This window comes from Anser anser (genome assembly GCF_964211835.1).
Source record: "Anser anser genome assembly, chromosome: 1".
NCBI lineage: Eukaryota > Metazoa > Chordata > Aves > Anseriformes > Anatidae > Anser > Anser anser.
In genome coordinates this window covers 197,514,461-197,540,221 of record NC_139720.1, presented here as the reverse complement: position 1 = coordinate 197,540,221, position 25,761 = coordinate 197,514,461, and the positions used below count along the sequence as shown (strand labels likewise).

Here is a 25,761-nt window from a genome sequence, read left to right as displayed (position 1 = left end):
GATGCAATTTAATAGGCTTCCAATACAGACAACCAATGAAAAAAAGTTATAAGGTTATATGTTCTTTTCTCAAAATCCTGTGAATTCTATTACATTAACCTGAAACCTTCCTCTGAAGTATGTATGTTGCATAATGCAGATGAAGAATGAGACAATACATCTTGTTACGGGACATATGGCTTCTAATGGTAGCTGAGCTACAAAAAAAAAAAAAAAAAAAAAGGTGGGGGGGGAGGAAGAGAGAGAAAGTGGATAACCCTTCAGAAACCATTCTAACTGAAGACATTTGAAAATAAAAACTGTGGATATAAAGCTGTCTTTTTCATGAACTTCTTGTATCAGAAATATTTTTGGCTAAGAATTCTCATTTTTAACGCAATCTTCTTTATCCTTTATTCCACTGAAACCAGGAGGGATTTACTAACTACTGGAGTATTAAGTATTTAACAGAGCCTCCCTGAATGAGGAGGTTTATCCACCCCTTACATAATGTGGCTACCTGTGATAGCAGGGCAAAGGTTTCAGCAACCTTCTTTATAATACATTTTTCCAGTCTTAAATTCAGTTCTTAAATACAAATATGGAAGTGGCATTTGTGGACTGGCACTAATGATTTTGTAGACTGACACTAGATAATGATGACTGACACTAGATAATGACTGATAATTTCATGGATTGACACTAGACCAACAGTCCTAATTACCCATAGGATTTTTGCCAGAACTTGTGTGGGGTTATAAGTCTCAGAGCCAGCTGGCTGATCCTTTCTTTAGCTAGGGATAAAAATCCAAGATTTCATGCCAAAACACATTTTTTAGTATTTGGAAGCTAGACTTCACTCTTGAGTATTAACACAAATAAAAAAGCAAGGACACGATGATATGACAAATATAATTTATTAGGAATATTAATATAGCGGGTGAAAGTGTAATAAGTTATATAAATGCATTTGCATTACAATTAATAATTATTAAAACTGTACTCTTACAAAATCTGGGCAGAAAATCATTCTGACCTGATAGTCATAAAATGCTGAAAAAATCAGCACATAAAAATATACAGTGTGCATATGGAAAATCATTGCAATTAGCAATTAAACCAGCTGATGCTCTTCCTTTGACTGACAATCCGTTTGGACCGAGGATCAAACTGGAACTGAGTTGTTCCATGGAAGAAGTAGACATAGCCTAAAAGCAAAATTAAATCCAGTTATATTTAATAGGTGATTTTTTGGTATTATGGGAGAAACAACAAAAAAAAACACATTCATATATACTTTCTATTTTTCACTTTCATTTCTATTTTCATTTCTATTGCTTTGCTTCAGGGCTAATAACAGGTTTTTGAAAATAAATGCTTCTATCTAAAGAAGGTCAAATATTCAAGTAAACCCAGTTTAAACATATGTTTTACTTACCATCAGTCTGGAAAGCAGCATCAACTCTGCCTATTTTTCCAAAGTCATGGACTATTTTCCTGGGATAACCTTGATCCATGGATTTTTTGTTTTCATCATATCTTAAAACAAGAAACATCATTACAATTTGTAGTGAAGCAGATAATATTTTTGAAAGTTCAAAGCAAATTCACACACCTATGCAACTCTACTCTTAGTGTTAAGTCTTATAAGGATAAGCTAAAGTAGATTTTTAATTCTTATTATATATTAAAGTTCTGATGAATGTCTTGAAATTTAAAAAACCTGCCTTCAGACAAGTTTGTAACAAAGCTCTCATGGATCCTGAGAATGAAGCCCACGGATATATTAATGAATTCCTGGACGATCTAGAGCCTTGGCCATCACTTGCATCTAAAATGTGTTTCTATTTCTAGCTACTGGATATCCAGTTCAATCTAAAAGCGTAGCAAAAAGTGTGGGAATAAAAAAACTTGTAGCACAGTCCTGAAGCATACTTATATTACTGTCAGCCAGGTACTTTCAGAAATATATCATGAGCTACATTTAAATTACAAATAATACCAACTGTACAATAGGAGATTATGTACAGTTTGACTGTTCAAAGGGAAATTCAATTACAATACTTTTTATTAGTAGTTCATTTTGTTTGAAATGTGAGTGAAAAGTGTACTGTATCATAACATTACACAGAAAAGCATCAGTGTTGTGGAGAAAAAGTGAATAATTTACTAAAAAATAGCTGCTTTAGTAAACAGATGTTTCATCCAGTAGCAAGTAAATACATTGCCACTACAGCAATCTAATGAATGGCAAAAAATCCAATAGAAATCTTGGCATTTCATAGTAACTTCTTTAAATGTTTAAACTCCCAGAGAAACCTGTTTAAATTTCTGGAGCATACCTGATTTACATCATTACATTTTAATTTTATAGTAATATATCTATCCTCAGGGACAAATGAAAAGACACTTTCTGGTAGATGAATATTACACCTTACCTCCAGTATCTGTCAGCGACAAAGAAATATGTTTTTCCTGTGGTCTCGTCACTGTAAGCTGCATTAACTCTTTTAACAGTCTTCGGGAACCCCAAGCGATAGATTGGTTTAGGATAACCATGTGGAATGTCATATCCTCTGATAACCCAATATTTGTCCTCTGAAAAATATAAATATGTTTCATTTGGTTTTGCCATTTCAGTTTATTGTTTTAGAAAATGGTTTTAATCTTTACATTGGAACTACATTATGAAGAGAGTGGAAATGTCCTTTGTTTTTATGAGTAAAAACCACTAGAATGACAAGGTGTATGGTTAGTACTTTCCCCAGATCTAGGTCAAATGAACATAATATATTTGTCTAGTTAACAACCTGTGGAGGGCTGAAGGCTGATGACTTAATCCACTGACATTGAGTGGAATGCTGGAAGTTCATTACATTTTTATAACATATTATTTGAATATAGATCCACGTAATATTTGAATGCTAGATCATGTGCATCAAACTATTAAGAAATGCATATGTCTAATCAAAATGGTTTGGTAATTTTAGGTGCAATGAACATCTTCATATATGGTAATATATACTTTAATTTGGTACATTATGAAGTTAATAATAATGAAGTTATTTGAGATATTTAAAATGTATTTGAGAACTTTAAAGAAAAGGATTTTTTTTTTCTCAGTGAACACACATTTTTCCTCTCACAGCGTAATTTTTCACCAACACTTGTTTTTTTCAAAAATATGACAAAACACTAATAAGCGTGTCAGTTTTCCAAAGATTGCCCAAAGTCTTTTTTTTTTTTTTCCCTTTAGCTTTCGAAATACAATTTCAAAAATATTTTTTGAAATATCTTTCCAGAGGAAAAAAAAAAAAAAAAGTCTAGTAACTAACTCTCTTACTCCCTTTTTAAACTAGACTTCAAATCTTTTTGGTGAAAATCATACTAAACAATCTTGTAACAGTATACTCCATGCTAATAGTGAGAACAGTAACATTAATGTACAAATTCCTGTATTTGCCAGTTGAATGATGTGTTAAGACAGCAAAAATCCTTCTGCATAAATTAAATGTTGTTACCTGAAGAAAACTAGATTTGAAGCAGGGAAATAATTTTTATGTCTTGTTTTTTAGCACATTAACTAAAAGAGAGCTGGAAGATTTTTTAGGACTATGACTTCTGGAGAGCTCTTCTAACATTATAGCTCTATCATGTTCCGGTTTAATTATTTGCAGCTTTATAAGAGACTCTTTCACCGGCCTTCCTTAAAGAATCACTATGACTTTTATAATTGCATAATTTGTAAAGGTCAAGGGACGATATGGTCAGAAAAAGTAAAGAAGTTCAGATTCCATTACCTTTAAAAAGTAAAACTTCATCCTTTTCAATATTCTCATAGGCAGCTTGAATTCCTGATGGCAATTTTGGCCAGAACAGTGAGATAAAATTGAGCTCTGTCTCTGCCCTCTCAGGATGTTTGCGCAGCATATATCTGGTTAAAACAAAATTTACATATTAGAACAGTTCCACTCATCATAAATGTAAAACAATGATCATTACTCCCAGACTATAACAGGAGGGAGATGAGTACCTCCACTTAGTGATGTATTCTGTCTAATGTCTGAATTACTCATTAGGGCATGAGTATCCCTCTTCACTGAATGTAAAGGAAGTCTAGTGTGACTGCACCCTTAAGTTTAGCACCTTGTTTAGTACCAAAAATCAGGCAAGATAAATATAAGCTCTCCTATTTCTCTGTAGGATAGGAAGGTTGAGTTGGTTTCAGTAACCACCTAATATGTCTTCCTAAATACTGGTACTTTCAGTCCTGCCTCTGCTTTTGTAGCAAAAAGATTGTAGCATGGGACATATGAATACATTGCCATATCTAGTCTAGAGACATATCTGTCACAGCAATGGCCATAACAGCAAAACAGTTGGGAAACAACCTGGAAGTCCTGACCTCCTTCACAGCTCTTGTCAATTAAGGCTTTTGAGATTAATGAATTGAGAACCCTTTCTTGGGTACCATGGTGGTTTTCTAGTGTTTCTCTTTGTACTAAATTTAAAATGATAGTTTTCCCTCATGGACTACATTTTTCTTTTCTTTTAAACTATTGAATATATATAAGATATAATATATGTGCTTATTGGTATTACCTGCCCTTGAAGAACATTAATTCTCCACGCAAGGTAGTAATAGCATCAAATGTCAAATTGGGGTCACAGGCTTGTGGAGTTTTGGGCCCTGTAGGCTGCACTGCAGCATTAATCTGTCCTATAGGAAGATAAATGAAGAAAAATTTATCTTTTAATATGGAAAGATATAAAGACAGTGTTCAGAAGGTGTCCAAGGATGTCAAGAACATTCTTTAAAGAGAATGAGAGGGCATATGGATATAAACTAAATGTCTATCATTAAAAGCAGAATTTTGACATTGCTAAAAACAGTTGTGTTCATCTTTTCCAAAATGTTTGTTTTGCAGAAAGGGACTTCAGCTGAAGATAGCCTCCAGAAATTTTCCTTCTTTTGTTATCCATTGTTTAAAACAGTTAGATTTCTCATTTTAGTGGAATAAATATATTTTAAATATATTCTTATCTCTATTAATCTGCCTCCAAGTAGAAATACTAAAAAAAATAGTTTTTCTTACCATATATAGCTTGAATGCCATCAATGTCATCCTGAGGAAGAATGAATTCATTGGGGTCCGTGTAGGCATAAGTTGGATACATCAGTGCTCCAGGATCATTTGAATGGGACAGACCCAGTGAATGGCCAAGCTCATGGGCAACAACAATGAACAAGTTGTATCCTGTGGGATAAGAATCATATGAAAAATGTAACATCTGTTTCAGTATTCAACATAGTTGACTAAATGGGAAAAAGTTTTATGCATCTTCCCAAAATATGCTACAGGTACAAGACAGGCTGTAAGTAATACTACCAACATTACAACTCATAAATTTTGTAACTGAAGGTCTATATGAGTACTTGAAGAATGCTGGGCATTGATTATGGTCTCCTTGTCTTAAACAAAAATCCTGTTTCTCCTATTATTGCGTAAACCACTCAGGATCAAGGATTATTCCAATGATGTTGGATATTCTGTGATCCAACAGAACAATCCTTCATAACAAACACAGGGATGAAAATTTTGAAGATGTTTGAATACTCTAGATAGTATGAAACTTTGAAGTGTGGAGTAAAGCAATTTAAAAGGACAAGCTCTGACCCTCCTACTCACATTTTATCTGCAATCAGGCTTAGGAGCTAAGTATCATGAAAATATTTTACAAGGTAAAACTAGATAAATGGATCCAGTTACAGAGTCCTTACCTCTTGCATCTTTTGACCAGGCTTCCTCCTCATCAAGATGCACATCTCCACCAATACCTTCACCTGGTTGAAAAGCATGAGCCAGCTGCCCATTGGGGCCATCAAAAGGAGAGTTGTCCTGGTGATCTAAAATGAAGAAGAAAAAATCATTTAGAATCAAATTATTTCTATATTTTCAGGTGGCTATTTACTATGTAAAGGTATCAGTTTTACCTCTATAAGCGAAAGAGATCACTATATCTGCATCTTTGTCCTCAGTCTTTTGGAATGTCAATGGTGTCACGCTGCTCCAGACATTCAGAGCTTTTTCGATTGCTTCATCTACATCGGTTTGTCTCATCTTTCTGGTGTAATTCACAATCCTTCAAAGCAAAACCAACACATTATATAATGTTAAGAATACAGAGTTTTAGTTGAAAAATAATAATTAGTACAAAAGTAAGAAATCTTAGGTATTTCTTTCATGAATAAAAATCAATAATGTCTTCACTTTAGATACTGCCTTTTAGAGTAGAGTGCCTGTTTCTTTCAAGAAGTCAGTTAATCAATGCAGATATATTTATGCCATAATATATTTTACTTCAGGCTTCCAAAGTTGAGATGCGAGATTTATATCTTTTTGAACCAGATTAGGAAGTTACCTGTATGTCAGATTATTTCTCTTCCATTTTGGATTCCCTGGTGTGAACATATATTGCTGAACATCAGGAACACCACATCTGGGTTTATTCATCATCTCCAAAGTTTCAAGATCAGGTTTTCCAGTCACCTGTAGTCCAAAGAATTCTTGCATTTCCTTGAGCTTTTCAACAAGGTGATTTTTACTCCTCTGTCTTACATGAGGATGGTGATCTATTTGAAGATTGTAGAAATTCTGTAGATACGTCTGAACCAGAATACAAAAAAGAAGTGGCATTATATTGTGGCATATCAGTATTCTGTTGAGTCACACTTAAATTTTCTAAGTCTTTTTAAATGATTTTATCAACAAGCTCTGTATTTACCGAAAGCTAGAACAGATTATTTTCTTCAGGAATCAGTATGAAAAGATAGGTATGATTTACACTTTTCATACTTATCTAAATGTCTTGTTTTATGGATGGAATATATGGAGAAAATGTCTTTAAAATCTAATATTTGCTATTAATAATTAATTCCACATTTATTTATTATAACCCATTACTTTAGTAGCAAAACTTATGAGGAAATTTATAACTTCATTTGTCCCATTCAAGGAAATAGAGATTGGCAATGAAACCCCAGACAGCTAGGACTCCTGACAAAGCTGGTGAATACAGCTGGAGAGTCAGGACTTGCCAAGTCATACCGTTTATTTTAAGCAGTGTAATATGATTTTAGAAAACCAGATATTCATACTAAATTTCAATACTGTCGTCTCCAATAAATAGAGACATATATATTACGTAGAGACATATAGTGTATACATGTTATGTCTATACAAATGTTTCGTTTCTCATAGATTTCATTCTTTAAAAAAATATTCCAAAAAGATCCATTCAACAAAATATTGAAATCCGACTCTGATTCAAGTGAGTTTCCTCCCTTGTGTTACTGAGACCAGTCATGTCACAAGTTTCAAAGCACACTCTGAAATGTAAACTGTTGCCAATTTTGACTATTTCTGCACAACCTTGGAGCCTTGTGGCTAGAACTCATGCTTCTCTATTAATGCTATTACCTTAGTAAAAACATCAAAAGAGAAGTTATGCAATTTTTAGATGAATTTTATGTAAGTAATTTCCACAAAATTTTCATAGATTTTCCAGATTAGTAGGAAAAGCTTTCTATTGAAACCCCTGCAAAATGATACATCTTTAATTTCAAGTCATATTCTATGAAAAGAATTGCAGTTATAGTAGTCTCTCAGACTACTTTCTGTTTCATTTAGAAATGCACCAGACAATATTTACCTCCACAAGATTTAAGGTTTGTCCTTCATCTTCTGCTTCTGGACCCACAGGGAAAGCAGAGGAGACAGCCACAGACAGCAACAGGAGAAGCGAAAGGAACTTCATTCTTGTCAAATGCTCTCTGGCTCAGCTACTCTTTGAAGTCTTGAGCTATTGAGCATGCTTTTCAGCTCTGTTTATATAGCTAAATTGTAAATCAGTGACAGTCTGACTCATGCTGCATAATATCCTCTGATTAGTAAAAATGATGAATAACCGTTTCATCATCAGGGAGTGATGAAATGTGTTTAACTAATGTTACTGTCTTTATTTTGCCTTAGCCTTCTGTTTTGGGCAATTTCATAGTCTATTTAGTAAATAAGGAAGTACTCTTCAGATAAAAGGTGAAAATTACATTTCATTTCCAAATTATATTACATTACATAACTTTTTTTTTTTTTTTAAATCATACCTTTAGAGTGTTTATGGCACAAGGTCTTGACAAACTGGAGAAAAAATCAGAAGATATAACAGTAACATAATATAATATATTGCATTATAATCAATAACAATACATATGTTCTGATATAATAAATAATAAAATGTAAAACCTTGCCAAATATGTAGCAATAACATATAAAAGTGCAACAAACTGATCTTATTTAGGAATAATTAGTATCATAAGTCCATGAGGGCTGCCATCAGCTAATTAGCAGTTCTGTCTAAAACAATCTTGTGCTGTTAGCAAATTTGAGAACTAAAATGTTTCAAAAATTTTCAACTGATATTTAAAAATTCAGTCAGGTTACTGGAACATATAAGCTGGGATTATATATATATATATGATTAATAAAATAATGCTTATACTCTTGCCAGAAGACATGCAATAGGGTGTTTAGATCCAGGCACAGTAATGTACTCTGATCAGAAAGACTCTGTGAAACCCAACAGGAACGTATGTGTATCTGGAAAATAAAGATTGAAAACCATTCTGTGACTTTGTGTTCCCTGTCTCATCAAGAGGAGGTATGTATGATAAATATTGTTAAATATATGGAGTTGTTCCCAAAAAACAAGCTGTGAATGTTCTCCAAGACTCTACCGTGGTCTTAAACGAGAGTGCTTAAACAAGAGGTTTGTCATGAGCATCTGTACAATTTGAGATGTTCTAGGGAATCCCACCTGACCTCTACAAGGATGTAAGTCTCCATTCTCCCCCCTACAAGGATGTAGATTTCCATACCTCCTGTGTCATGTCAGTCAGCCCCAAATAGGTGTCTATTTTGAAATTGAATTTTTGAAATTGAATTTTTTTTTTGTCTTCCCGAAGAACTCCTTAGCTCCTTAGATATTTATCTATCCTTTCTTTTTTCTTTTATTCTTTTTTTTTTCCCCTTTTATTTTCTTAAGACATATGATGTTTAAACACGTACAGGCAAAGAAGAGGTGCAGGTTAATCAGAAGGGTCCAGCATCTGAGATGGGAACGTTAGGAAATCACAAGCTACGGATTGTACAGGAAGTTTATACTGCTATGCACACTTCTGGAAAAGGTCTTTTGCCAAATTGTAATGGGACCAGGAGGATACTGAGTCAGGCAGAGGGTAGGAGGGGACATTTGGTTGTTTTCCTGGAAACTACAAATAAATTAATTTTTAGGACAGCCAATGGCAGAATTAGGGAGTCCTGGATTCCAGCACTAGCTGTGGGAGCTGCTTATGTGCTTATAGTCATTGAATGAAAATCTTAAACAGCATCAGGAAGAGAAAGCAGAAGCAGTGGCTTCACTCTGCCTTGGGAATTTCCATCGTGTTGGGCTACAAAGTCATGTCCCGTTTCACCATCTGCATTGGCTTCCCACTGCGTGTCCTTCAGCACATCTCCCTTGAATGATGGAAAGAGAGGTTTCAGTCATCTTCTGTTCTCATCACACAGCAGTTCTCTCATTGTCACCCTCTCCTTTCCAAGTCTGCAGAAAAAAACACCCTCAAAAGCCAGCAAAAGGAAACTCGAATGTGCCAAAATTAATTTACTGAGTGCTGACCTGTGCCAACACAGTCCCTCACTTTTCTTGTGGGACTGTTGTGTTATATTGAGTGACTAGAGGCTCACCTTCACACACAAAGGAGCAGAGGGGTACCCTGGCCAGCTGGGAAGCCCCAGCCACCTCTTCGGGCCACCAGAGCCCTCGTCACATGGTGGTAGGTTACTTCCTAAAGGGCATGGGACACATGATGGGGTGCAGGGGAAGAGCATTTTGAGATTGTGCAAGACTTATTATGGGATATTTAATGCAGGAGGATTAACGGTGATTTGGAGAGGAACAAGTGGGAAAACAGCAGGATAAGGGAATAAAGGGCTGGCTGTGTGCAAGCAGGTTTCTGGTTGCCTGACCATGCCCCCCCCATGTGACCAGCACAGTCCTGGCTTCTCACTAAACACCACTTTTAGCAATTTTCCTGGTTAAGGGGCTCTTTCTCATGTGCACAGGTATGTGGGGTCTCAGTGACAGCCCCTGTGGTGGGACCAGGGGCTGCACACCCATGTGTCTGTGATGCCAGCAACTGGAAAGACTGGGATGTGTGTGTCACATGAGTACCTACTACATCTGTGTACGAGCACTGGTGAAGACACAGCTGATGAGTCAGTGAGTAGGATAAGAGGTTGGGAGCTGACTTTCAAAGTGGACATAAGCCTGGGCTGGATACTGGAGAGACATGGGTGTTTGTGGGTTGGCTACTGGAGAGAGTGGGAGCCCAAGCCAGTGACTAGGAGGGAGACTGTGGGATGTGGGGTCAGCAGAGAGACCTGTTTGTGTGAGTGTGCATGAGGCAATGGGGGAAAATAGGGCATCCCAGGGCAGCTGCAGGATGGCTGGGGAGTCTAAGCCCAGCTGCTGGGACATCCACGGTGTGGCGTGTGTGTGTAGGTGTGCCTGGACCTACTGGGAACACATGCTCAGCATCTCTACCGCCTGGACCCATGGCACTGCATCAGCCTCACCTCTGTCAGGGTACTGGATGTGGCATCTCCTAACACATTGGCTCTGCCTGAAGTGCGCCTAACATCTCTATATAACCTTTGGAGAGAGGTAAGCCTTACCTACCTCCAACTGTTGTTTAGAGACAGCTCTTGCCTGGAGAGTGAGCATCCATACATCACCCAGATTGCCTCAAATCACCCTGCCAGGTCCAGGACCCATCTGCTCAGCATTGCCAAACTGGATGCCTAAGGAAGAGGGGGTTGATGCCTTTGTGAATAAATGACTTTTTTTTTTTTTTTTCTTTCAGAGGGGTTTCCTTTCTTCCCACACACAGTACAGGCTTCTGACTCTCTGTATTAGCAACAACCTTACTTTATTTGCACACTTCTTCCTCAGAAAAGCTGCACCTTTTTTGCTCATGCTGAGGCAAGAGACCTCCAAGTATCCTTTTCTAGGTACTCAACTCATCATTCCTTGTTCAAGTCTGCATAAGAGCGCAAGCATTGCAGAGGTTTATCCAGCACATCTATCCTCTACGTCTATCCTCTTTTCAGCACAGACTGAAGAAAACCTTTAGGCAGACGTCTTAGAAGAGAAGTATTTCCCCAGAAGAGTTTTACAGCTTCCAACAATTTTCTGTCTCAGTGATTTCCATTTACTTTATACATCACTTATCGAGGGCTTGTATGCGACTCTTCAGGCTAGTTCTCTTTTGCCACAATTATATCTGATCAATTTTTTAAATCTTCTAATAGCTTTCATTCTTCTCTTCCTAAGGAGAAACTTCCACCCACACCCCTGACTAAATAACAAAAAAATAAACCCACAGTGTGAATCATGCGTGGGTTTTCCCTAAATCAAAGTCTCTCACTACAGAACTACTGCTGAAAGGGGAACTTTGATTGGTAGCTCCATATTTCTAATATTACAAAAATGAAAATTGGTAATTCATAGTTCTAAGAATTGTTTGTTAACTTATAATTTGTCACACTGATGTTTGCAATTTCTTTCTCATTCTCAGGCAGCACTAGCAAGTATAGTCGTCATTCTTCGAGGAAGTACTTTTATGTCCATTCTGTACTGCTACGCATATCCTAATCTCTCCATATGTTTACGATACATTTTGAAGCAGCAAAATCAAAATCTTTCCACAAAACCAGAATGTTATCCTGAAACAATCTTTTTTCCTTGAAGGATGTCCCTTTTTCTGGGAATACCGAAGTGTCAGGGATATAAGTCACGTCACTGTGTAACAGTACACAGCTGGTTGCCAGATATCCTAGTAAAGTTAGAAGATTCATTAAGAGTTTTCTTTTAGTGAGCAAGGTACATTTTAATACTGAGATGAAAAAGCTGAATGCAATCCTCCGAGTCAGATGTTTTAAAGTTTGCACAAGCTTGTGGCTTACTATCAGCCAATATTATACATTTCCTTTAAAAAATGCTGTTGACTCCACTCCAAGAGTACGATCAGTCATGCTGTTTATGAACCAGGATACTGTGCTGGGCAGTGACAGGAGCGTAATAGCATAGTTCAAACCACACACAAGTCCAAAGGCCACTGAGATAGGGCTGAGGACGTTAGGTGCTGAATCAGCCCTAATTATTCTATTGTAGAGGAGCAATGCGATGTGACAGGTCACAGACCGGGGTAGTGCCTGAGTTACACCTCAGTGACTTGCACAAGTCTCAGACATGGCATCATCACTGAAATAAGTAGCGCTTCAAGAAGGGAAGGAGTGCCGCTTTCTGTGCCAAGTACCTGTTTCCTGAACACACAGAAAAATCAAATCAGATACTTCATCCCCACAAGAGCTGCTACCTGGGCTTGGAAACTGCTCTGCTGTGTCCCAGGCAGGATTTCCCTGATGGCAGGCAGGCCCTGGGGTACCTTGTAGAGCTGATCTCACCAGCTTGAAGTCCTTCACCCCTAAACCTGGCAATTGTCACAAAAGGTGTGTAGTTGTAAAACTTGGGCTGAAAGAGGCACCATGAAGAGATAAATATCCCTGCATTAATCTGCAAAATACATCTGTGTATGCCCAGGGACTCTGGCCCATTTGGGACATCTTGGAATTGCTATAGCCTTGCAGACTCCTAGCTGGAAGCATGGCACTAATGCTGAAACAACCCATTGAGAGCTACTAATTGTGAACCTTCAAGGCCAGTTGTCTAGCTGTTAGGGAGCAAACACAGATGGGCCGGTTGGAGTCCAGAGGCTGCCAGGAAATCATCTAGGAACAAAAGCTACACTTAAGCATTAAAAAAAAATCTCTAGAAAACTAGCAGCATCTGAGAGAGGTGTATCTGCAGTTCTGAGTTGTCTTCAGTGGTTCTGAATGCCCAGATATGCCTCTTCTGCCAATGGGAGAGAGCTTTTTTGTTCTCTTTCATTAAACCAAAGCCAAGTTTTTGCTAGGAACCATTTCCTAAATCCCTGTTAAATGTAACCATTTTATTTTTGTTCTTTTTGGCGAGCGCATTTTCTCTTATCTTTGTCTGTTTTATTTAGGTGATACTCTGTGGTATTTTAGTTCTGGGTGTCCAAATCATTACACAGTGTGTTTTCAGTTCATTACCACAGCCCTAGTTATAGTGATGATGCATATGTAATCATACCAAGAACAATGCCAAAGGAGATTTTTCCCTACCAGTGAGGGTGACTGTGTGAAACCAAGAAAACCAATAAGAGATAAGAAAAACAGCATCGAAGCCAAACTGCTTTTCCTAGGGTAGATATCGTTGGACCTTCCATGTTGGACATCCTGGCTTGTGTCTGATTGACACACTGTGGAGTCCTTGGTGAACAGAAAACAGATAGATACATTCAAATGTAGACCAAACACCCTCCAAAACAAGAGGTGAAAACCACAGCAAATTAGACCATTATATATACACTACTAAAGAAAACAGTATTTTTTGTGCTCTGAATTCTCCAGGAGAAAGAATCACATGAAAATATTCCTTGTGAAGAGACTTTTATCTTCACTTAATTTTGATGCAAACAGGCTAGAAATTTGCTATAACATGGAAAAATCTGCTATATTTAGAAGACTGAGAGACTGTAACTGAAACACTTCGACTGAGTGCATTGCAGACAATGACTATATCAGCTAAGACTCCTGATTTCAAAGTTTATCTCAGAAGAGCACATGAAACATAGGTCAATAACCTTCAGTTAAAAAAACTACTCTCACACAAATGATGAGGCTGACTTGCCAGTAGTACAGGACATTTTGAAAATAAGAATTGGGAAGAAAAATAAGACACCAACATACAACAGGAAAACAAAATTTTACATTATTTTAGAACAGATTTTACTACAGACGGTTAAGCTCTACTTCTGATACATATCCAAGACTTCATATTCAACAATTAGCATGGTCATCTGTGCATGTAATTAGTGAAATAAGGAAGTAGAATCCCAACTCATCAGAAATAATAAAAAAATGAAGAAATAAAGAAGTATTTGGGAGCCACAACAATCATAAAGGATCTAGGACAAGTATGCATTGCTCGGAGAACTATAATCCCATCTGAAAGAGAGTATTTCAGAAAATGTCAGGAACATTAGAGACAGAAGAAATTGTCACATTTAAATAAAACATGGTCTAATGCAGTCAGATAAAATGGCAGTGCTGTGGAGGGCAAAGATACTGTAGAGGATGATCAGCAGGAGGAAGAACTGAAGAAAACCACCCAAGCTGAGAGGCAGTTAGAGAATTCCTTGAGGAAATAAAACCTATAAAGTGTGAGCCAAACCACTCATGCATCTTTTTTGGCTTTTACTATTGTAGCTGAGACCGTGGACTGATTAAGACATTAAAATATCTTGCGGTTATGAGACCACTCAGAAAGCCATGCCAGAAATGTGAAGGAATAACAGAACTATGAAACAAGAACAGCATGAGGCAAATAATAAGGAACAAATTAACATAATTGAAATATTTCCTACTTTATTCAATACAAACATTCAAATTAGAAGATTTGAACCTGCTTCCCTGGCCTTGGACAACAATCAGATCTACTAATTTCTTTTTCTGGGCATGGTGTAGCTCAATATAATCATTTTGTCTCCAGTGTTGCCAGGGCAGCAAAGCCCTATTTGTCAGCTCTACAGCAGAGTATAGCAGCAGTATTTGCACTGTTTTCTGCAGGACCAAACAAATGGCAATGGCTGTGTCTTGCAAGACTGAGTGTGCCATACTATGTTTTGGAACTCAGTGAAGTTCAGATTAGATTTCCTTATGGTCTAAATAAATATTGGAGTGTCCCATTGGAGCATTGGAGTAGCCCTGCTACTATGGTGGTTAAAAATATGTCAGAAAAATGTTCCAGAATGTATGTTGAAATACTGCAATCATTCAATACAATTGTATATATAAATACAATACTTTTTATCCTGATGGGATAATAGACAATGTGTACAATCTGAAACAAAGGTATTTCAGTGACCACAAGGGTGATGGAGCCCTGGCACAGGTTGCTCAGGGAGGCTGTGGGGTCTCCTCCTTGGAGATCTCCAAAGGTCACTTGGACGTGGTCCTGGGCACCCTGCTCTGGGTGTCCCTGCTTGAGCAGGGCTTGGACCAGATGGACCCAGAGGTCCCTTCCCACCTTAACCATTCTGTGATTCTGTGAGGAATCAAATAGAAAAACTTTTTCTTTTTTTTCTTTTTTTTTTTTTTCTTTTTTCCTTTAGGTAATCTGTCTGACAAGGGAGACAGTGGATTGGATACTGGGTCGATATTTATTTATTTATTTATTTATTTATTTATTTATTTATTGCATGCATAAAGTTAAAGTTACATTCTCTAAGACCTTAGGTCTTGCTAGCTGTCCATCTGCATACTTAACTGCTTGAATGACTCTTTTAATCCCACCTGTGGAGTGTTGCCAGTGATGCCTAACTCCAGTGCCTGGGAGACTATTGTCAACAGTGCTGAACAGTGGCATTGACCCTTCAGTCTGTGAGGTGATGGGGATTGACGTACAGTGACAGGTATCCTCCTGGCCCAAAGTCTGAGGTTCCTCTGGAAAAACTGGAGGAGCATGGGACATGTCGGGGTGACTGGGTGTCTCCCATATGCCAGCATGCCCCTAATCTCCTGTGTTTGTGGACATGAACCTTTAATCACATAAATATCAATAAATATCTTAGGGTAAGATTCATCAAATCATTTTAGCCACCTATAGTCAGGCATATAACATAAGCTGCTCAAACAAGCTGGAGCTGCTGCCAATACTAAGGAAGAAGCACTTCTGTCCCTATGCACCCATCTTAGGTTGGTTTCTGAATTGGTTTCTGGAGCTCCTATCTGTCTCTCCGTAACTACGAGAGGTAGCTCTGATTAGCCTGTTTGCTTAATTTATATATAAAACTTATTGAAAGCAATGCTGTTCCTCAGCTCTGCTGTAGGGCTCTTTGTAGGGTGATTTACAGCATGAAGACTGAAAAGAAGACTATGGAAAAAGTGTATTGACACAGTTTTCTATCAAATGTAAAAGCTGTGTTATTCTTTGGTAAGTCAACAATCCTGATGTTAATTTTGTATATATATATATGCACACACATATATATATATACACCATAGTATTGTAAATACTGTTCTTTTGTTAATTACAGAAGCACACAATGAAAATGCAGGGGCTGAGGTGTGATGACTGACTCTGAAGCACCTATATGTTCCATATAACTGTAAAAGAAAAAGTGTTTCCTGTGCAATAAGACTGCATTATCTCCTACGCCATTGTAGATTCTGTTTTCCTAACATGGAAACCAGAAGTTTGTCTTTAGGAGGCGTGTAACTCTCTTCTTATCAAAGTCAAACTCGAATTGCTTTCTTCTATGAAAGAAATAAAGGAAGTCTAGAGAGAGAAAAAAAAAAGCCAGTTTAATTATGATATTGCAGGTGTAAAGATTAGTATGCTTTAACAAAAGCTGGAGAGAGTTCAAAAAACTTTGTATACACACACACTGTCAACACTATCTGCTCTCAGGGGTAACCTTTGCAAAATGGTGCAGCGTGGCACAGGGTCACCCTGCTCAGGGCTAGCACCTTCCACAGCAAACCAGCCATACAGACTGCACGATTTACTTAATGAAGCCCATGATGTGACCCTACAACAAATTCATCTTGGGTGTGTTTCTGCAGTTTAAAATGTTTACTATCATGCCAAGGCTTTGTTGAAAGCCTCCAGAAGCATTTCTTCTTTTATTGTGGATCTGGGAGTGGGTATTGCACAGCCTGGGTCATGGCACAGAGCACAGCGGGGTGCAAGAGGATGTAAGAATGCTGGGGTGCTGGATATTGTGGGGGTAGGGATAGATCCAGCCTCACGGCAGTCTCCAAGAGTGAAGACTGCAGATAAAGGTTCCCATCATCATGTATAGGATTTGTTCTGGAGGAAGCTGTAGATTTCCAATTAACATTCTAGGGTTTTGATGGTAGGTGGATGAAGAGCTAGGAGAGAACTGGGTAGCTGCACCATCTGGCAGTGCAGACGTACTCTTAAGTCTGTCCCAGCAAACATCTTCTGCTGTGCAGGAGAAGATAGTGGCAATTATTATTCTCAAAGCAGTGACATTTTATGTCACAGGATCAAGTTATGATAGCCTGGCTCACAGCAGATCTTACATTGTTGAGACCTCAGCATCTTGAGTGGTGCTCTTCTGTCATCAAAAGCATATATCATGATTTTTCAAGGAGGTAAAGTGAAGCATGGCTGTCTTACATGACTGTTTCTGGGTCTCAGGGGTCAGCCTCAGGGCTACGAGGAGCCTGCAGAAGAGCCTCTTTCTGTCCAAGCACTCTCAACCCCATGACCCCAAGACCCCCTGGGTCATGTAGTTCAAGTTTATTTAAGAAAAATGACTCACTTTCGTGTTGAAAAACAGCATCGACTTTCCCATTAATTCCTGGAAATGCATCTTTTATCAGTCTGGGCTTCCTTCCCATGGACTCATTTCTTTGATTATAACTGAGAAAAAAAAAGAAAAACCTGGTGCCAATTAAAAGTGCAAACGACTTATGATTAATCCAGCCCACCCCAATACCTTCACCCCAGGGATCCAAGTTCAATGAAGACTATCAGTAGCATTTAGACAGCCTTGAGACATGTCCAAGATTTCATAAACAATTATTACTCTATGAGCTGCATTGGAAGAATTACTTCCGTTTACGTGACCTCATCTAAGATACATCTAAGAATACTTAGTATGTAAGCCATTATCACAAAACTGCCCTATTTCTATTGTTTTGTTTTTAAGAGACTGTACGTAAAGAAGAGGTGGATAATCTTATCTCAAGCATAAGTTAGATCTGTAAGTTTATAAAGAGATTGCTTTATTGATCCCTCTTTGCAAGAAATGTTTATCAGGAAAAATCTTTTTTTTTTTTTTTCTCTCTCTTTTTTTTTTCTTACGTTATAGTTTAACTTATTTTACTCAGTTTACTTATAACAGGCTGTTAAATTTTGAGTGAAGTACAGTTTATCAGTACTGGAATTCTGCAACATACAACAAGGCTGAAAGCATTTTGCTTTGCTCAGCAAGAGCTTTAATTATCAGAAAAATTACTCAGATTAAGCCCTCTGGACTACAAAATTTTGAATGAAAATGTAGAATTGTAGTCTTCTGCTCAAACTGTAAGTTTATAGCTGACTAGCTACTCCAGGATGATCTCCATATGTATGACATACATGTGTATGAAAGACAGAAGTTGTGTCATTCACCTACAAAAGCTGAAGTTACCTACTGCTTCTGTTATAGGAGCACCTCCTTCAGATAGAAATATATGGTCTGCAACACAGACTGAATGAAGAAAGAAAATCATATCCAGGCACAGCAGAGAGTTCTTTGCTGTGCAAGACATTTGTCTGAAACTTCATGGAATGGTCTGTTTGTAACTGGAAAGAGAGAGGGATATATAACCCACAGAACTGGCTTTGATATAAATCATGTGTTATTATGGTTCTAACTGATTTCACGAGCTGATTTGTGGAACTGCAAGATAGCTTTTTATTTATTTATTTATTTTTGTCCCCAAAGTAAATAAATTTAAATAAATAAATAAATGCTACATAACTAAAACATTTACAAGGAGATCTAAGAACATTGTTTCAATTCCCTTTCAAATGTTTTTCCACAGAAAGTTGTGACAGTGAAGCAGATTATCAAAACAGTGTGACTTATGCATCTTAAGTCATGACAGGATATTGATAATATTTGGTCCTTTTTTGGAAAGTAACACAGGCAATTTTACCTCCAAAATCTGTCCCCTATGAAGTAATATGTTTTCCCCTTTTTTCTATTGTAAAAAGCAGCATCAATTTTGGCAACATCCTTTGAAAATCCCAGGATGTAGAGTTTTTTGGGGTATCCAGGTAATATGGTATCTCCTCTCACAACCCAGAATTCATTTCCTATCAAGAAAAATTGTTGAAAACATTATCAGAATCTTCCAGGAATGATGCAGTCCTTTTTTTTTGTGAAAACTAATCTTTAAATGAAAAAATACAGAGAGAAACTATTGATTACTTGATAACATTGTACAGTCTAGTTCTGCAGTCCAAAAACATGCAAGAATAGTAGAGTGCACCACATTTTACAGAAACTAAAACTCCACTTTTCCCTCCTACTTATGTTAGTTTTCCTCAAACTAGAAACAAACATGTTATCATTTTCAAATTCAATAGATAACTCTCCAGAAAACAAAACAAAACACAAAAATAATGACATTTATTTTGGCAGGGAAACTTTTCTCTATTGATATTAAAAAAAAATTAGACACATACCTTATCTTGGATAATATGTTTGTTATCTCTGTGATTGAAATATCCCAATTTATTGGACTAAATTAAAGTTCATGGAATCCCACAGAAAGACCTTAAAGTGTTTTTCAAGCCAGACACAATCTCTCTAAGCTACTAGGAAAGTTGGCATTAAAATATAAATATATACATATACATATATATATATATATATATGTAAATCTTACCTTTAAAAAGGTTTCATCTTTTTCAGGGATTTCATATGCAGCATCAACACCAGAGGGCAGCCATGGCCAGAACGAAGATACTAAATGAAAATCAACTTCTCTTACTGCAGGCTTTTGTGCCAAAAATGCCTGATGTAAATATAGTACAGGCTTTGAATAAAATCAGATGTTTACACACACTAATGCATGAAACCATGCCATGGCAACAGGGACAGGATTTATCTGACTAAACCCAGCCATGTACCCTGTGTTAGTCACCCTAATCTCCTTGTAATATTGATGGAAAGAATGTCATTTCCATGGCGAGGATTCCTCTCATCTTGGTGCAGACGTCTAAGATAGGTCAGATGAACTGTTGTATCTAACCAGCTATTATTTTCCCTTTGTGCAGAAGATAAGCTAGAGACCTGGTTCATGTATAGAAACTGGTTTGGGGTATGATTTGGCGAATGAATCCCCACCCCAGGGTTACCTCCAACAGCTTAGAGAAACGGTTGGCATACATAAGTATCTTCTGCAAAATAACACCTGTCCAGCTTTGTGGACTCAACTCCCTGAAGTTAAAGCTGCCTTTAATGCTGATTTTGGGGAGGGTCTGAAGCAGGGGAAGCACAGCACTACCTCCTGAAAAGGAAGGGAATCAGTTCTTATAACCCTTCTCCCAAGTCTTTGGGCTGTCATGCCTTCGGAGACGGGCAGTTTATCTGAGCTTAGCACTGAATCAACTACCCTCACCTTTTATTATTGTACTAAATCACTGCAGGGGCTTTTCAAACAGGTATTGCCTCAGGACAGGTACACCCTCAGCTCAAAGCAAGGACAGAATGAACGTGCTGAGTGTCCCAATGCTGGTGGTGTCTTTTTCTGATGCTGAACTCTCCTGGGTGTCAAATACCAGGGCTTGCTTACAGCCTAAAATTAAAACTGCCCATATTTTCAGATGAAGCACCTTAGCCCATCCTATTCATCCTGTTTCAGATATGATCTTCCTCCTTACTCTTACCTCTTACCTCTCACCACTTCTCCACCACCCTCTTCTTACTGCCACTAATCTCTCTCTCTCTCTTTTTTTTTTTTTTTTTTTAAGGTGGGAGAGGTTTCTAATTCTTAGATGCAGTTTTTCTGAGTGTCTGTTTTAATCAATGAGCGCTCTGGAGACATTGTACAACCCAAAAAAGAATCACCAATTTTAGCACTTCATTATAGATTTCACTACTAGAGATTATTGCAGTGAGAGAATCAGAATTACCAGCAGATGATAAGACATAAAGTTAACAGAACTTTCTCTAATAAATCAGAGTACAGTGCTTGTTTCAACTCCAACAGCCAGACTGCTGTTACAATGCTTTGCACTATTTATGCTATAGCTTGAAGCTTGCAACCACTCAGGTGAATTTTTCTACAAATAATAAGTGATCCTAAAGCGATAAATATCCTCTGTGAGACTTAGGCACTTCCCTTCCACTGAAAGTAGAGAGAATAGCTTTCAGTGACATAGCAGAGCAGCAGCCAGCACTGGGGAGAGATACAAGATATGACTTATCACTACAGCACAAAGCCTGTGCTTGGGTGTGAACTTCCCGATTACCCTGATTGTTTACATACACACTCATACATGCCCTGGTTCAGGTAACAGCAAAGGAAGAGAGCTTGAACACCTTGGTACAGCCCAGGGCCTCTGTTCAGACTTCTGATTGTGCATAGTGAGAGACAACGTGACCACAGGCACCTCAAACAGCCAATGCTTGAGCTCAGCTCCTCTGGTGGCCAGCTGAGGTTAGCCTCCCCTGGAGGGTCATTCGCAGTGCTGAAGGAAAGTCCCTGAAGTTGGATGGTATCACCCAGATGTCTAGAGGGGTAACACCTGTGCAGGCCGGAGCTCATAAGCCAGTTCTCAAATTAGCCATTTACCTCAGAGTGTAGATCTCTCTCTCATCTGAACGCCTTTGAGACCACTGTGAGGAAAACCAGCCATAAAATATTCTGGATAAAGTTCTTTTTCTATGCTGTAATACATAATTTATAAATGATACATGGGTATTATGCTTTCAGAAAGCTGACTTGCTTGTCTTTAAAGAACATTATTTCCCCACGGAAAGTGGTGACAGCATCAAAAGTTAAATCAGGGCTACAGGTGTTTGGCAATGCAGGCTCTTTTGACTCAGTTGGGTCCTTTATCTCAGCAGACTCACTTTGGTCATTGTAGGTGGTAGAAGGTCCTAAAGGAAGCAGTTTATGGAAGAAATTCAAATGCTGAGTCATTCACATATATCCGGTATATATATATATCCATATATCCAAAGTTATTGACAGGTATTCCAAAGGGTTTGAAATGATAAGCATTCTAAGATTAATAACTGTGAATTACCATGGAGGTACTGAATGCCCTTAATATCATCCTGATGAAGAGGGAATACTGAAGGGTCAAATTTCCTATAAACTGGGTACATCAGAGCATTGGGGTCTTTGGAATGGAAAAGTCCAAGTGAATGTCCAAACTCATGGGCAGCCATATAAAACAGGTTCGTACCTGAAAACAACAAACAAAAGACATGAAAGGAGATCTGTGTCTTTTCACTTGTCCTCAAAACATGCAGGCCATAAGAGGTTATCAGAACTGCTTGCCTGACAAAGTGAAGCTATTTGTGGAAAATTCAGCTGGAGACAAAATTCTGGTCAGAAAGAAGCATAATGAAATCATTAAACATTTCAGTGTAGGAGAAGGACCCTGGATTAGTGCAGGTGATATAACTGTAGGGGAGAGACAAAGAGGGTGCAGGGGTGGGGAGAAGGGGTCTGCCCATTCCCTCAGCTTCCTCCCAAGTAAATCTCCACTCAGTCCAGGGCAAAAGTTTGGCTGAAGCCATAACTTTTAAAATCAGAGAGCTCAGGGACTTTTTATAACTACAGAAGCCAGAGCTGCCCAATGCTCCTTCAAATCAGCCCCATTTTAAAGCACTTCTTAAGGGAGAGAGGAGACAGACTTTGCATTCTTGATTCCATGTACATCCTGCTTCAGGTAGGGCTTGGAGAACTGAATTTCCTACCCTCTGTGCTTTTGGTCCAGGTTTCATCCTCGTCAAAGTGTGCATCTCCACCAAGGTCCTTTCCGGGTGCATAGGCATGAGCAACAGACCCTCCTGGGCCATCAAAGGGGAGGAAATCACTGTGACCTGAGGAGCAAATCCCACAAAGAGGTGACTGGAGGCTACAGGGAGGGAGCAGTGTGGGTGGGTGACAGACCTCAGTCATGCACAGAGCTTTCTATTCTGCTGATTGTAAACTTTCAAGGTCCCTTTCCACACAGATTTGCCAAAAGGTCTATTTTTCACCGGGAAAACTGATGCATTGGGAGGGAAAACTTGGCTTCCTCGAGACATGGGTGGACATTTACCTATTTCTTCCATGAGGGAGGAGGAGGAGGACAACAGAGATTTTCTTGAAATCTATTCTATTTTTTTTTTTTTTCCTGCATGCTCTGTGTCAGCAGCCCTCAGCAGGTTACTACTTGAACCTGACCTGACTGGTAACTTCAGTGCTGGTGGCAGAAGCAAGGTCCTGAGAACAATGTGAGCCCTTCACTGGTGAGCCCTTGAATGGAAACTCCAGAAAAGGATTTAAGAACATATGTTTAAGGGTTACGTGCAGTGCTTGCACGCTCTACAGAACCCAAATGAGTGGATATATTTATTTGGGTGGGAAGAGAGGAGCTGGCTCAGAGAGTGCATGCATGCATGACTGTTAATGAAAGAGGGAAGGCTGCTGGTAAATCTACCCTGAGGGCAATGCCAAAAATGTAAGTCTTGAGTATGTCTAGAACTTTTTTAGCTCACGTAGAGTGTATGAGTAATCCCAGGAGTGTAACTAGCGCTACCCACTCAGTTGTGCTCTGAACCTGTATATATTCCACAAGCCCCTTGTGGTTTGTGCATACATTGTACATCATATGTTAGGTACAGTTTCAGAGAACTACAGGCAGCTCATTACATTTATTTTCTCCCTCCTCTCCTCATCTCCCTCTACATCCTCCCTCAAACATCTTCAAGAATCATAGCCATAACATCCTGAGCAGGAATTGTGTTTTTCTGTGCACTACATGAAAATGAATCATGACCTTTTCAGGTCAATGGCTTCATACTGGCAGTATTTGGCAATAACTCACTATGGTTATGTAGGCTGTTACCTCCAGCTGCAAAGGAGATCATTATGTCTGCATCACCTCTGTCCTTCGTGATGAATTTCAGTGGGGTCACACTGCTCCAAACGCTGAATGCTTTCTTGATTGCTACATTGACATCTGCTGGGTGAAGGTCTGGTGTAGAGTTTAGTAACCTTTACAATATAATATAGAGAAACAATTGTGTCCTTACAACTTAGCTACATAAGACACTGTCTTTACATTAAGGATTGCATTATGTTTACCTGTATGTCACAACTTGTTTTGCTCATTTTGGCTCTCCTGCAAAGGTGGAGAATCCAGCTACATCAGGGAATCCACAGCGACGTTTCTGTACTAGGTCCAAAGTGCCAGAATCTGGTTTCCCTGTCACTTCCAGCCCAAGGAATTCCTGCATTTCTTTTATTTTTTTGGTCATTGGACTATTACTTTTCCAGATGAAAGACTCCTCATCTTTCTTAAAGCCGTAGTAATTTTCCAGGTGCTTCTAATGAAAACAAAGCATTTTAGGACAGTTAAATGTGTTCACTTTTGAAGCTCTTAAAAATTATACTAATACCACTTCAGACCCATATCTTTGCTACTTTTCTTTGTTCCTTGAGACCATGCATAATAGAGTTTGCTAAAGCCTGTATGAATATTTTTCTCTTAATTACAGTTACTTTGTATTATATTATCACTACAAAAGCTTTGTGTTTTACTCAGAATACATTCAGATTTAGCAGTTGTCTAATAAACTGATTATTTTATGGTAATGTGTCCTCCACTAACCTTGTGCTCCAGGGTTACCCAGAGTCATTTAGAGCAGGCAGTGAAAAAACTCGTTGAAATATATGACTCAATGCAAAATTTCAGTAGCGGTATTCCATCTACCCACATTTTTAGAGTAATAATTTGGAAAAAAATAATATCCTTTTCTTATGAAGAGCTACATCTCATAATACCAGAAGTCACATAAATAACCACATTTCCACCTGACTACAAATCAAACATATGCTGACTCAGATGTTTAATTATTTGTATAATCAACTCAACACTGATGCAGTGAATGCATCAGCAGTTTTAGTTGTTCTCTACAAAAAATAAAACAGGAATGAGTCAAGGTTAAAGAAGGCTTTGACGTCACAGTACAGAGTAGAAGTCCCCCTACTTGGAGAAATAATCATATTATTCACTCTAATGGAATTTGCAGTACATGCTGGAATACACAGTAGCTCCCAAGCTATTACATACTAGCATTATTTCAGAGACCACAATGGATGTTTAATTGTTGATAGAGATCTCAGCTCTATCTACCCAGGTCTACCCTCCTTACCTGAATCAGCTGCATGCCACCTTCTTTCTCCTGCCTTGAATATGCAGGAAAAGCATGAGAAAGTGCTGCACACAATAGCAGGAGAAATGAGAGGTTCTCCATTCTCTTTTTCACTTGCCTTTAGAAAAGTCTTCTTTGTAGTATGCCACTCACCTGTTTCACCTTTATATAGTACTCATTTGCTTTATAACGCTCTGCAGTCCCTGACTCACTGCTTCTCACAACTTTTAGTTAGCAACAGAATATATGCCAAACAACAGTTTTAACATAAAAAGATCGATTGCTGTCTTTCATCCGGTTCCACCCTTCTGGAGGTTTTGCAACATGGAAGTATGATTAATGAGGAGATAACAGACCTGTATTTCTTTTTAATAAGATCATTAACCTTTTAAGTATTAAAATGCAGTTTTACTTTCCAAAAACTTAAGGCATATCTCTATAACATTTTCCATCCAAAGTTCCTATTGATTTCAAATGGGTGGTTAAAGGGAAAAAACAAAACAAAACAAAACAAACAAACAAAAATTCACAGAAAGTTGTAGAACTTTAAACTGCAAATAGATTATTTATTTATTTATTTGTTTGTTTGTTTGTTTGTTGTTGTCCATACAGGAGTA

The 25,761-nt window shown here is 38.1% G+C and overlaps 1 protein-coding gene and 1 pseudogene across 2 annotated transcripts in view; both read right to left on the bottom strand.

Annotated features, from left to right (window-relative positions):
* Window positions 1-25,761, bottom strand: part of LOC310884353 (uncharacterized protein) — a 50,531-nt gene that overhangs the window by 12,136 nt on the left and 12,634 nt on the right. Inside the window, exons 11-20 of the mRNA XM_083806036.1 lie at window positions 8,144-8,177; window positions 6,403-6,647; window positions 5,975-6,123; window positions 5,762-5,887; window positions 5,076-5,237; window positions 4,582-4,699; window positions 3,780-3,913; window positions 2,418-2,577; window positions 1,418-1,518; window positions 1,126-1,187 (exon numbers count right to left, since the gene is read on the bottom strand). Of these exons, the coding sequence (XP_083662162.1) occupies window positions 1,126-1,187; window positions 1,418-1,518; window positions 2,418-2,577; window positions 3,780-3,913; window positions 4,582-4,699; window positions 5,076-5,237; window positions 5,762-5,887; window positions 5,975-6,123; window positions 6,403-6,647; window positions 8,144-8,177 (1,291 nt within the window). The remainder of the gene's footprint in view (window positions 1-1,125; window positions 1,188-1,417; window positions 1,519-2,417; window positions 2,578-3,779; window positions 3,914-4,581; window positions 4,700-5,075; window positions 5,238-5,761; window positions 5,888-5,974; window positions 6,124-6,402; window positions 6,648-8,143; window positions 8,178-25,761) is intronic.
* LOC310886377 (stromelysin-1-like) lies at window positions 15,264-25,435 on the bottom strand (annotated as a pseudogene). The gene is made up of 10 exons (XR_014589220.1): window positions 25,145-25,435; window positions 24,075-24,316; window positions 23,836-23,984; window positions 22,700-22,825; window positions 22,021-22,182; window positions 21,714-21,871; window positions 19,622-19,778; window positions 18,918-19,077; window positions 17,534-17,634; window positions 15,264-16,521 (listed from the first exon to the last, which is right to left on the bottom strand). The product of XR_014589220.1 is annotated as a stromelysin-1-like (transcript).